Below are 14,498 nucleotides of genomic sequence, written 5' to 3'. Positions count from 1 at the left end.
ATTCCCTTTTCACCTGCAAGGTGTTCCATGTCCAAATCATCCCATATCAGACCCAGAGAAACAGAACAGAATTGTAATCTGTTTGCTGTATTATTTCTTACCTAGATAGATGAGACTCTTTCAAAGTTATGCTAACAAGGTGGTGATTTTCTTTGCAGTCAAGAGCTAATGATTATTTTAAATAGTTTTTGATTGTGTATAAACTTTTGCTAATAAATTATTCACAAATCCTCAAATATCACATCATACAATCTTGCAAAAAGATAGGTTAATTGGAACAGGTGTATTAGTAATAAGGTCTTGTCATTTAGAATCTGTTCAAATTCAGCTGTCACAAAATACTTTTTCAGACATCTCTGGCAGAGGTACTAACTTCCCCTCACTGTGGCAGTTCTAATAAAAATATTATACTTTACAAACATATCCACTTAATGGGCAAAAGTTATGGATTTTGTTTGCCAAACTGTGTTAACTTTATTAATTTTTCTTTGCACCATGTAGAAGTAGTTCAACAGCACTGCATTTCTATGCATTCCAGATGGACCCTAAGGTAGGATTTAATCCTGATGTCACAGAGGCACAATAATGAAAGGCCGTCTGGCCTCACAGCTGTTCTCAAGCTGCTTGCTTGTTCATTTTGGCTTGAAATAAAATGTATTGGGAGTGTGGGGAGGATGTGTTTAAAAAAAAAAAAAAACCCTATTAAACCATGTGACTAAGTCTCTTAAAAGACCAACAACTAGTGAGCAGCAAAACCAGACAGCTGGTATGGCTGCTGGAATACCTGCTCGAAGGATTTACATCTATTGCCACACACACACAAAAAAAAAAGGTTGTACTGTGAATTTGCTTGTGGTTCTGCATGAATTTGATTGTGTTTAGCCAGTATATTTTTCCTTTTATTAAAGGACTTCAGGACTATACTTTATGAACAACATTAGTAGCAAGTGTTATTGACCTTAAAGATAGGCAAGCTCAAATCAGGCAAACTGGGCTGGACGTTCCAATCTTAGCTGTGGATGCAGACTTCAATTTGTATTGTCATTGGCAGGGAGATAAATTATCTAGTTTAGCAGGTCTTTTCCACTTCTAAACTTCACCTGCTACATATTGGATATTATTTTGCAAATTTGTACTGAAGTACCTGTGTTTAAAACAGTGGTTTTTTCCTAGAAAAAAGGTGCTGGAAACCAAGCCCCAAACCCCACCTCCTCCCACCCCCACACAGCTCCAAACCACTCCCAGGCTTAACCCCCTGCATCCCAGTCCTCCCCTGCTCTAAATGAATACCCTTCCCCACCCCCAGTTCTAAATCAGTGCACTCCCCCAGACCCAGACATGCTCAGAACTAGGCATCCCCAGCCCCCTTTCCCCACTCTAAATGCATGCCCTCCCCCAGAGCCTGGCATCCCCAGCCCACGCAACTGAGTGCCCTCCCACTTCCACTGAGCGAGGTACTCCCAGCCCTCCCCTCCCCCCCAAGTGAATGCTGTCCAGTTACTCACCTGGCACCACAGGCACTACAAGTAGAGGAATGTCATGCCACCAGAGCTGTGCAAGCGCTGTGCCGGGCCTCTGGGACCGCGTCGGGCTGAAGGTGCCAGGGCAGAAGGAGCTGCAAGGCTCCTGGGTCGAGCCGCAGGAGCCGTGTCGTGACTGGGGAAGCTGTGCAGTTCCCAGTTGGCACTGCGTGTGGGGGGGGGAGGGGCACTCCATGTGTGCAGCTCTACTGAGCCACATTTTGCCCTCCGACCCCGCCCCGCTGCTGCCCTGTTCACTGCCACGTGGTGAATGGGGAGCATAGCACAGCCGCCTTCCAAAATGGCGGTGGCACCAGGAGAAAAGGTGCCACAATGCCCTGGTTTTAAAAAAAAACATTACCGCAGCACAATCAGTAATTTTCGGCTTGGGTGTAATCTGTGTAACCATGCAGTCTTATTTCTTTTACTCTTGTCTTCTTTCCCACGCCTTCTCTCTGTTAATTTGTCTTGTACACTTGTTTTATATTTTAAAACAAGTCTGGAAGAGTGCTAATGTGCCAGTATTCAGAAAGGTCTAACAGGGTAGCTTGAGTAGCACTAGAGCAGTTAATTTTACATCAGCCCTAGGCAAAATAATGGAAAAGCTGACGTGGGACTCAGGTAATAAAGAATAACGGGATAGAAATATAATTTATGCCAGTTAATGTTGTTTAATAGAAAACAGGCCTTTCAGACAAACTTGATTCATTTGCTCACAAGATTACAAGTTTGGTTGGCAAAGGCATCTGCATAGATGTAAGAATTTGACTTAATACTGCATGACATTCTGATAAAAAAAAAACGAACTATGCGATCTCAGTATACCACATGTTAAATGGATTACGAACTGGCTAACTGAAAAGCCTTCAAAAGTAGTTGTCAGTGGGGAATCATGGACTGGGCTTCAAGTGGGTTCTGGAGGGATCGATACAAGGCCTTATGCTATTTAACATTTTTGTCAATGATCTCTGAGTAAATATAAAATCATTACTGATTGAATTTATGCTAATGCACGCATTGGTGGAATGGTAAATAATTAGGACAGGGCAATCATATACAGTCATACCCCGAGATATGCCCATTTGGGCTATGAGAATTAAAGTTTATGAGCAGCTTGATTAAGGACCACTACTTCTCCTTACGAGGCATTTACTCGAGTTTATGAGTGCCTCAGACACCCTGCAGCTGGAGAAAGTCAGCCCATCCTGGCCCCGCCCTTGCCGCTCGCTCCTTGGATGGCTAGGGGTCCGCCTCCGCCCACCCTGCACAGCTGTGCCTCGGGTGCAGGGTGCCACTCGCCACCTGGCGGCAGTTTCCTGGAGCCCCCAGCCCAGCCTTTACCAGGGCTGATCTGGTCTCCGCCTCGGCGCTGCAGCACTGGCACACCCTGGCCCAGCCGGCAGCCGCGGGCTCCCAGGCAGTCCTGGAAGACATGGCTGCTGGGCGCACAGTCCCTCCTGGCCCCGCCCCTGCCACTGGCTCCCTGGGTGGCTAAGGGGCTGCCGCCACCCGCCCTGCACAGGTGTGCCCTCTGCCAGGTCAATGTAAGTGGGTATAAATTTTGGGGCTCAGGAGCACATAAAATGTTTTCCCATTGAAATTAATGGTAATTACATTTTCAACTTACAAGAATTCGCCCTAAGAGGAGTTTTTCAGGAACGAATTACCCTCGTAAGGTGGGGGAACACTGTAGACTGAATGGGATCATGTGGTATATTGGAAGCACAAAAATGATCTGAGCGCTAGAGAGAGTGTTTTACAGCAAGAGACTTAAACGTTATTTGGTCTGATAATTTGGAAGACATAATAAATCTGGTGGATTGCTGTTACTGCCCTTGTTCAGCAACTTTTATTTTATATTTTCTAATTCAGAGGAAGAAGCTGTTCCAAACAGCATTGTTACAGAATACCTACAGGAGAAGAAAAAGTATGAAGATCTGCGGAAGCAACAGCCAAAGAAAGGGATTTCTCGTGAAGATCAGGTAGTTGCTTAAAATAATAAAAGTGGTGTTGAGAAAAACCTGTTTCTTCAGTGTATGATAGAAATTTGTATAGTTTGCCTCGTCTTTCATAAATTGTCTAGAAGATGTTTTCTGCTGGAGGATTATTAATTTATCGTTGACTTTGTTAAAATTATTGGAAATGGCCTTGAATGACCATATTAAAAGCCAGTGATTTCATTCAGTTTGTTACACCACACCTTGCCTCCCAACACTTACATCATATCGTTATGTCAAAAAGGCAGTATGGTAATCACTGAAGGGAATGGGGGATTTGTGAACTGTGTGGGAGTATCTTCCTGAGATATGTTTTTGAACAAATTGTTTATCCAGCTCAATTTATTATTCTTCAGTTGATCCAAATGTAAGCATGTTGCATATTTTACTCTTACAAAACTTCAGTAAACTTCAGTAAAACAATATATTTAATTTCAGACACTGGCGCTGCTGGACAAATTCAAATCAAAGCTAACACAGGCAATCGCTGACACTGCTGAAGATGAAATGTCTGAACCTGAAGTGGAGAATGATGAAGGATGGTGAGTATTTTTAATGCTTTATATTAGGGAAAAATCTGTTAAGGAAAAGTAAGGCCTATTCAAATTTTCATCCGTCTCTGAAACGGAACCTATTTTCCGTTTAGCAAGTCTTTTTTTCCCCATCTTATTTACCTGTAGTGGTGAGTTGTTTTCTGGAGAAGGTCAGACAATCTGCTCTCTACTCCTACTTTAGTGAAGAAGCAAGAATCAGTAGCATTACAGCAATTGGCATGCGAGTCTACTGCATGCTAGCCTGCCATGCACTAAATGCCTATGTTGATCCTGCTGCCATGTACTAAAAGTTCTCTAATATACTTTGAGCTAAGGCTGTTTTGAAAAAGTAGGCAAATTTTAGAGCAGGGTACACTTTGCCACTTAGCTTGCAACAGGCTAGAGAACTGTAGCTTCACACCCTGGCTTGTGTGCACTATATCACTATATAAGCAAGCCCTTGATTATATTCTTTACTTTAATCCCCTGCAATTTTACATTACCTGCATCTGAAATTCCACAGCAAATGTGATCTTACTCACTCTGAAGCATACTTTTCAGAAGCTGTAGAGCCACCAGTTTAGCAGCGAACTAGTATATTCCTTCTTGTTGTCGCTTTGGAAAGTAGGGAAGACCAGACAGTACCGCTCTGTAGGGCTCAGGGGAACTATTGCCTATTGATAGAGATGAGGTGTGACTCAGGGAAGAGATCTCATGGACAGTAATAATAAACTTCTAACTTTTAGATGTTCATATGAAACTTTTGCTCTGCCTATGCCAATCAGTGTAATAGCACATTAATTATTTAACTTCACAGATATTATCCAGTTACATAAATATATTAGCTGAAGGAGCCACACTGGCATGCCCCATTCCTTTCCTGTCACTGGGAGTTGATTTTTGCTTCACTGTTGACATTGGGAAGTCCTGACTTCCAGACCATATACTTACTTCAAAGGGGGCATTTCTTTTACAGAAATAGATGGGCCAGTATCATTTTACTATTATGACTATTTCCATGTTTTTTGTTCTAATGTTACTTTTGAAATACCTAAGTCTGTTAGTTTAATAAGCCAGGAGGCCCATCCTCAGATTGCTCCATAAAAGTGTGAAGCTATGAAAATGTATACCAGCCAAGTTCTCTTAGCTACTGTGAAAAATACTTTTTCCTAATATAGTTTAGAGGTGAAATACAAAAACAAGTGTTAAATATTTACTGGAAGCCAAAACTGTGAGAAAATCTTGTATGTGATGTCGAGATACGTGGCTGTTGAGATTGGTACATTAAAGAAATGCTTGCATTATTCTAAACATCCTCAGAATATCATCTCCTGTTTCTCATGTATTTTGAACTTACTTGTGTCAGAGGGATGTGTCATATTCAGTGGCAGTAGTATCAACGTTACCCTAAGATAAATGTAGATAGTAAGTTCTCTTCAGCTGAAGAATCACAAAAAGTAGTAGCCTTGAGTGCTCACTCTGGTGTCATTTCAAAGACTTGTGTAAATATATGTCACAGTTCAGGGCAACTAGGTCAGTATTGACTCTTTGTGGTCCCTCAAGAGCATCTAGTTTAGGCTCCCGATTCCTCGGCTATCACTTCTCTTGGACAGAGACCCGCATCCCTGTCTCTCCTGACTGGGGGAGTTTCCACATAGCACAGTTCCTGCCTATACTGTGATAACCACAGACCACCGAAAAGCCCAGTGTCTGAGATTTGCTTTCTTTCTAGAAGCTATGACCATGCAATTGCCCACAGTTATAATTTACCATACAACAGCTCTTTATGAGCAAGCATGATTATTCTTAAAGTGAAAGAGAAAGCATTTTAAACCATAAAATAATTTCCACATACAGTAGACCCCCAACATACATGGGAGTTGTGTTCTTGCAACCCCTGCATAAGTTAAATTTCCCACGCAACTCAGGGGAGCCAAGAAACTGACCAGGGCACCAACCCTGGTCAGTTGCCTAGCTCTGGCAAGTGGAGGGGAGCTTGGGGCCAGGTGGCAGCCTGGCTCCCATCTCCCCTCCACTTTCAGAGCAGGGAAACTGACCGGAGCTGGTGCCCTTGTCAGTTTCTCCGCTCCTGTCAGTGGCGACAGCTGAGAGCCTGACTCTCGGCTGCTGACACTGATAGGAGCAGCTGCCACCCCTGACAGGAGCAGGGAAATATGTCCTGTCAGAGGTGGCAGCCCAGTCACTCTGCATGACTCTGTCTGACTCTCGGCTGCCACCCAACAGGAGCACTTTCCCTGTTTCTGTCAGGCATCAGTGACGTTAACCCGAGACAAGTTGTGCGTGTCTCACAAGTTTACTGTATGGTAAAAAGCTTACACAAAGCCAATCCAGCTGCAGTCTGGGACTGTAGTAGGTGTCAGCCCTTCAAATTTTACAGGCTTTTCCCATAATTACAAGTTCATAACTATCTCAGGCTGTTGCTACACTACCACGCTCCTATCGGAAGTGCCATGGTAATGAGGAAATTCGAAGTGCCCCATTAGCATAATGGCAGCCACGCAAATTTTAAAGTGCAGATTTCGAATTGCTGATTGACAGTGAAGGTGGGGGCAGCTTTGAAATAAGCTCCCTGCTTTGATGTTCTCTTACTCCAATCTAGTTTTGTGGGAGTAAGAGAATGTCAAAGTGGGGTGCTTATTTCAAAGTTACCCCCATCTACACTGCCAACCTGCAATTCGAAGTCTGTTCACGTGGCCACCATTATGCTAACGAGGTGCTGGATATGCACTTTAGCACCTCATTAGCCTGCTTCAAATTGCCTCATTTGCCATGGCTTCTCCAACAGGAGAGGGGTAGTGTAGCAGCAGCCTGAGACTCAGAAGTAGAGCACAGGCTTGGGGGAGCAGCCATTTTTTATACAGCTCAGCCTCTGAACTTGGTCTTTGGCAACAGGCAATCAGGAGTCAGGACCCTCTCCACAAAGCAGAGTTTCAAAAAGAGGTTGTTTTACATAATCAGAGATGGAGCAGTTGTATTCACCTCCCTCCTACATGCTCCCAGAAAAGCAACCTAACAATTTATTTCAACTTTGTTCTTGTTTGATGTGTTGTTCAGTTGTAGTCACATTTCCCACCTTGAGATATTACATATAATTCTGTCCATCACTCATACATAAACCATCCTTTTAATGCAATGGACTCCAAAGACACTTGAATTTAATTGAGTAAGGTCTACCAAGGAGATGGTAGGAAATTCCCATATCTGTCACAGGCTCCATAGGGAGCTGCATAATCTCTGTCTGTGTACTATGCTGCCCATTCACAGTTCTGAGTACAGTACATATTTTCTGGCAGATAAATATAGCATTATAATATCCATATTTCTCTGATGAAATGTTTTATGGATGTGTTCACTGTATTTTTTTAACATTTGAGATGTGGCTTTAATCTTGTTGCTATGGTTCCCCATGACCTAAATCCAACCAAAACTAATTAACAGAGATATTGTGAAGGCTGACATGAGAGCTACTGCTTAACATTGTACCAGAGAAAGACTAGAGGATGATTCTCTGGACCTCTATTGAACAAAGATTGCCATGGATGCCAGACTTTATGTTGTTTTTTTGATGTGTACTGTGGGAAAGTCTGAGACCAATTTAAAGTGTGAACTATATATTTGTAACTGTTTGTAAAACTGACAAAAATAATTGTTCACGTGTTTTGTGGGTTTCTGCTCTTCAAAAGATAGTTTTATAGATTAAAGCTGCTTTCATTCTAACAAATTTTTTCCTTCCATTTTCATCAGTGGAATAAAGCTGTGGTAGCATCAAACGCGTATTGTTAAAAATCTTAGAATTTTTTCAAAGCAGGAATGAATAAGAAATGTAAAATTAATGCACATTTTATTTTTGCTGCAAAAAATGCACATAGCAGACTTTGAGGGTGGCCCATACCTTTGGGAACTACCAGCATAATATTTGTTTTTAACTTAGGAGGAATTTGAACCTAATATGTGGCATCTAGTGCACAAACTCTCATTAAAGCTCATTAGTAGTAAGAGCTTTCAAAAACATTAAAAATGATAAGAAAATTTAGGTGGCTTAATCCCTGATATCAGAGGTACAAAATACAGACTTGCAATGGCCATGTTTGTTTACCTTAATTGATTTTTAACAGATAAATCAAAGATAAGTATAGCTACATAATAAACTTCAAAAGTGTTTAAGATATTTTATTAGTTTTATGATATGTGAAGTCTGTATGGCATGTTACAATCAAATAAGCCATGGTCCCTGCTCAAAACATTGACAAAGTGTAACTTATAATTTAATGGCTTGTCTATACAGCCCCATGGTGTGGGCTACAGAGCGTGAGTTACAGCACATACTGAAGTTCTGCACTGTAACTATGCCATGTAAATCCTTGCAGCATGAACAATAAAGTACATAATTCTTGTTAACTTGGGGCGATGGTGACCAGAAGTAGGGATGCTGGGGGTGCTGCTGCACTCCTTGTCTTGAAGTGGTTTCCATCATACACATTGTACAGTTTGGTTCAGGAGCTCTCAGCACCAGTGTTCCCTGTATGCTGAATGCTTGGGGTGGCCACCCAGGAAGGATTCAAGTGCTGCCCAGCTGAATAACAGGATTTCTACAGCCAGTAGCGTGTGTATCTATTGGTGGTGCCCATCAGCACATGCATCAGTACACATAGCAAAATGTATTCTGCACACCAATGGGAAAAGAGGGAACATGGCTCATCAACCACAGTATACAAATTGCCCCAGCACACTGATGGTAACCTGAAGTTAAGTACCTTTAAGTTTGCACACTCAGGGTCTACACTACTGTAGTATGCAACCCTAAGCAGTTTATAAACTATATACATACACAAACATTAGCATGGTTTGGAAACTAAAATTAAACTTTGGTTTTTGGGACAAGGGTTTGTGATTTTTTTCCCCCCTCAGTGTCCTCAGCTGGACTGGGTGATTTGATCCAATTGTGGGAAGTTCTCATAAAATTCTTTGTCTCTTACTTTCAACCCACCCCTCAAATGCAGTGTTCGTACTTGAGATGATTTATAGTAAATACTATGAGTGCATGACATGTGCTTGTGTGATAGGCATAAATTATGTGATTCCTAGACCATTTTGTCAGTCATGCTTGCTGCTTTTAAGGGAAATGAAAACTAGCCAGCGTGCTGTGCTCTACTGTCAGGGTGTGTTATCTGAGGTAAAATGATTGTCTCAAAGATATTTTTATGTGTCCACATGAGTGGCCACACATTGAGGCATAATTTTCATTTTCTGTCAAGACAGAAACCATTACCAATTTGTTATGTTTTCTTTTATTTGGCAAACTTTTCTCCTTGCATTTTTGGCTGAGCTGCTGTATTGGCACAGAGCACAGCAGACATTTGGGTACTTTTCAGCAGCATTCTAGTTTTTATGCAAAAAAAGGAATAAAAGAAATATGACTCTATTGTAAATAGTGTGCATGGTGTATGATAATTATTACCAGATTTTACTGTCTAAAAAGGCAGCTGAAGAAGTATTGTTAAAGAAAGCTAAATAGTAGTAACACATGATGTAGTTTTAATTTTAAATTTTAGAATTCTTACTGGGACAGATACCGAGGTCCGTAGAATTTTATGATCATTCTGTGGCAGTGATTACATGTACTGTCTGTATTTGAAAAATCTACTTTCCTCCACAAACTTCAAGGAGTCTCAAATTTTCACAACTGGCAGGGGCCTCTATTTGTTGCCATCTAATTCAGAAAGCCTTCTACTGCATGTAAATACACAGTGCATAGTGATAGGGTACTGTTGTGACCATATAAGTGAAGTTAATAGGCCATGTTGTACTTCAGGTTTTGAGAAGAAAACTCTCACAGTGCCTAGGTCAGGTTGCTTTGGCTGAAGCTTGTAGGTGTATCTCAGTGCAGATCTGAGTGGTTTGCCCAGAAACTGCAGTATTTGCATTTATCGGGACCAGGTGTCCAGGTTGATATTAAACCTATCAGTTACCTTCAGTAACACAGATGATGAGGTCCTGTTGTGTCACTTTCTAAAGGGAGCAAATGGAGTTGTGGGTTCATCCTTTTCTATGTGAGATCATGGAGGGTACAGCAGTAGATAGAACAACTGTTTTCAATTGTTGCTCTTCATAGAGTGTTGAGGATGACTGCTGCTCCTCCTTCTCTGAAGACCTTCATACATGGGGTCCTGCAGTGATCCATACTGTCCCCTCTTCTCTGCAGTATCTACATGACACCATTGGAAGAAATATTGAGTATGTTGGGTTTGGCTGTCAACAGTATGCTGGTGACACTCAGCTATTTATCCCATGGTCAACTTATGCAAGCACTGTTATTAAATATCAGCTCACCTACAAGAAATAAGGGCTACATCTATACTAACTCCTTCCTTTAGGAAGGGGCATGGTAATAAGTGAGTTGGGAAGATGCTAATAAGGTTCTGCCATGAATATGCAGTGCCTCATTGGCATAATGGCACCTGCATGCCATGCAAAAGCGCTGCTTTCAAATCACGCACCACCCATGTAGATAGGGGCCTTTCAAAAGGATCCCCTCCTCCCCCTGGACTTCGAAAGCCCCTTCTTCCTAAAACCAAATTCATATTCATGGCAGCACCTCCTTAGCATCTTCCCAACTCACTCATTACAGTGCCCCTTCCAAAAGGAAGGGGCTAGTGTAGACTTGACGAAGCTGAATAAGATGAAGAGCAACTGGTACAAGCTGAACCCAGGCAAGATTTATCTGATGCCAGACAGAAAGAGGAAGTTTTGAAAAAATAGCCAAGAAGCTGTTTCCATCTTCCATTGAAGGCATGCAGCCCCCCATTCATCAAAGTGCTGTGAAGCCCCAGGGTTCTGTTTGAACTTTCACTAACCTCGGACAGTCAGATAGCACAAAAAGACCCAATCACATTAGTCTGTACATTTGTCATCTCCACCTACCATGGATTACTGTAATTCAGAATGTTTGAGGAGGAGTGTAAAGATAATACACCAGTTCCAGCTAGTATAAAATGAGTCTGTCCACCTTCTGAATTACTTAGGCCACTGTGAGCACATCAGAACCATGAAGTCCCTTTAGTTGCTCCCAGTCAGCTTTCAATGACGGTTCAAGTCTTTGGTCCTTATTTTCAAGGCAACTAATGGGTGAAGCCTCAGCTATGTGAGAGACCTCATTTCACTGTATGGACTATTATGAATGCCTGAACTCCTGGAACAACACAAATCACAATGCCTGCACCGAAGTGCATGAGAGCGGGAAATAAACCATTATTAGTCAAGGGGATACAGCTATGGAACAGGTGAAGTGTAGAATGGATCTCCACATTCCTGAAAATGTGTTTAAAAATGGTGCAAAAGGACACTTTGTCCAGTTGTCCAGGCTTTTTTGACACTATCTTGTAGACCTCTACCAAGCCCAGACCTGGTCCAAAATGCTCTTTGTTGGTGCCAATAATCTATGAGAAGAGAAAAAGGAATAGCAGCAATATTCTCAGGATTATATATATTTTCCTCTGCTGGTTCCAAGAAGACTGGAACCATGAGTCCATTGTTGCTAAGAAATCTACTGCAGCTGAAAGTGAAACCTCTGCCACAGGAAACACATTCTGTGGGACAGAGGGACGTCTTGATGTGGTTACTGAATTCTCTGGTGCTGTCCAGTTAATTCAGTTTCCTCATATTCCATCTTTGAAGTTATTTTTGTAGTGTAGACACAGCCTACAAGTAGTTAACAAATGCATCACCGTATGGCAACAACTCACCCAAGAAGGCAAGGTGTCCACATCTTTTCATATCGCTCATAAAGTGAAGTTGCTATGAGAGCTGCAGTCTGCACTGTGCAACGCACGGTTCTTTCAGTCTCTAAGACCATAGGAAACTCACAGTTCATGATCTCTGTAGATCGTGTCCAGTTAAAGACTATTATCACAAAGCTCAGTCTGGCTTGGCATGGATTCCAGGGCATCTTCAGCACTGTCCACTTGATTCAGAAACAACTTTGAAATTAAATCTTCAAATTCCAACGTTTCCTGGCATTCTGTAGCCCAATTAGAGTTTGACAGGTCCCAGCAGCTCAGTACCTTATTCACACCTAAACACTAGTGGGATTCACACACACTGGATGTTCCCCTTTCTGTGTTGTTTTTGGGACTCAGTTTGGTAAGTGTGCTCTGAGCGGTCAGTTTTTGGAAACTAAGATTTGGGCTACTTTGACATGAGTACTTGTAGCCTGGAGAATGAAAGAGAAAATGCTGCTCCAGTTTATGAACACAAAGATGGATTAGTAATCATGTTTGTTCCACTCCTCTTCAGACTTATGCCAATGAACCTTGGCTACACTGGAAAATCAGGCATTATGTTGGCTCTCTCTTGTTAAGACCATTAACTTACCAAGCTACCTTTTCAAAAAGAAATGATCAAAATATTTCTTTAATTACTACAGGCCCCCTTTAAAATATAAATAAATGCCAGAGATCTGTATTAAAAACATATTGGAAAGAGGGGAATATTTATTCTGTTTGGCAAAAACATTTGTTAGGGTCTTTGTATTGCCACTAAGCTGGTAAAAATATAAGCAGTAAATCCCTTTCTTTTCTCATCCTCACTCTGACTCATACCCCCAACATTACCAGCATATGACCAAAACGTCAGTCCTTTATTTGTTCTTCCACCATTGAATGTTTGGAAGATTGTATTTGATCAAAATGGTCCTTCTGCCAAAGTTATACTCCTTAGAGCTAATGCTTCTAGCAGTGGTCCATGCCAGAGAAATACAGATTTTATTTCTCTGTGTCTAAGTTTATTTGGGCCAGGAATCCGGGTTTGGATTTGGCTCCTTGTTCATTTAACACATTCAGAGATGATCCATGCTTTACTCTAGGGATGGCTAGCAGTGCATATACTGCCTTGAAATCTTATGGTTTATTTATTGCTAAGCTAGTAAAAGATGAAGAAATATATTTTCAGCATCTAAGCCCAATTTAAACATCCCAGGTCTGGTATACCATTTTTGTTCACATACATTCCCTGCATTATCTCACTTTGTCATATATGTAGGCAACATGCTTTTATCTACATACAGAGTTTTTGAGGAGTGGGGGTGTTCTAAATAAAATTTTGCATGTTAAGTTCTGAAAACTAGAACAGAGTGCAGTTTGACTGGAATGTGATTTTGCTTCAAGGAAACCCTCCCCTCTTCCCAATGCTGTAGACCATATGATATAGTATTGCAGTTGGCTGGTTTCATTTGGGGAGGGGATTTACTGCCTTCTGAAGTATCAGGCTATTGCTGGAGACAGGATATTAGACTAGATGCATCACTGGTCTTTTCCATTATGGCAGTTCACTTGTTCTTACAATAAACACTGTAAATTTTCTCTACATGGGTACACTGTCTGAGACAAAATCTGGAATTTACATTAGGGTATTCCATACTGATCTGTTCTGCCAGTGTGTTCTCTGTTTAAAGCACTGCTCTTCTTTCATCAAAGTACTTAATATACTTTGTGACGGAGAATAGGGAAATGCAGTACATTGTACTTGTAAATTATTTCTGATGAGAGAATGTGGAATATCAGCTTCCTTAAAGTGCATAATGAGAATTTCTTGATTGAAGATATGTCTACACTATGAGATAAATTCAAATTTAAAGCAGTTAACTTGATATTACAGTGTGATTGTCTTCACCGTGAATACCATTAGCTCAATTTAGAGAGCACTAATATTGATATCATAAAATCATCGGATCCGGCTGGCTGTAGTGTCGAGTTCAAATTTAAAAGTTCGAATAAAGGCCAGTGTGGAAGCGTGATGTCTTAAAATCTAAATTTATTAGCCTCCAGAGGTGTCCCGTATGTAACCCACAGTGCTCCGCTCTGGCCGTTGCTCCCCAGGAGCAGGAATTCAATTTAGGACCAGGAAGCCTGTGGCTGTGGGGTCACGTTTGTTTGGAAGGCTGAGAAATGTCTTTATTTGCTATTAGCGCTGTGAGTGCATCTACCCATTACAAATAGCCCCAATGTGGTTCTGTCTCTACCTAGTTGCGCACTTGGTATATTTTTCTGTGCTGCCTGGCACCAGCTGCCCACTGCACCTCATGGCAGCAAGGCTGTTGTGCCGGTCGTGCTTGTATGAAAGGCCGAGAAACTTTTCAGCGGTTTACATTTGTGCACAGGCGCCATGCAGTCATGGTCTTTCCGACACTCAGCCAAATCACATGGCTAGCCGCAACCCAATAAAGGGCCGTGCCTGCCATGCCAGGCAGCACCATAGCCTGGCTTGTGCGTGCTGAGGGCTCCAAGGGTGGGAAGGATTTTTGGGGCCAGGGGGACATTGCCCCTGGCACCTATGAATTGCAGGGGCTTGCAGCCACCCAGGGGGACTACCTAAACAGGCTCCCCACTCAATCCCCTCACTCTCCCTGCCACAATAAGGCCCCGAGAGGGCTA

The 14,498-nt window shown here is 42.0% G+C and overlaps 1 protein-coding gene across 1 annotated transcript in view; it reads left to right on the top strand.

Moving 5' to 3' along the window:
- CWC27 (CWC27 spliceosome associated cyclophilin) overlaps positions 1–14,498 on the top strand; it is a 164,855-nt gene that overhangs the window by 138,860 nt on the left and 11,497 nt on the right. Inside the window, exons 12-13 of the mRNA XM_074995517.1 lie at positions 3,393–3,502; positions 3,956–4,059. Coding sequence (XP_074851618.1) covers positions 3,393–3,502; positions 3,956–4,059 — 214 coding nt within the window. The remainder of the gene's footprint in view (positions 1–3,392; positions 3,503–3,955; positions 4,060–14,498) is intronic.

The sequence above is a fragment of the Carettochelys insculpta genome, chromosome 5 (assembly GCF_033958435.1).
Source record: "Carettochelys insculpta isolate YL-2023 chromosome 5, ASM3395843v1, whole genome shotgun sequence".
In the NCBI taxonomy this organism is placed as follows: domain Eukaryota; kingdom Metazoa; phylum Chordata; order Testudines; family Carettochelyidae; genus Carettochelys; species Carettochelys insculpta.
This window is presented reverse-complemented; position numbering and strand designations above follow the sequence as displayed.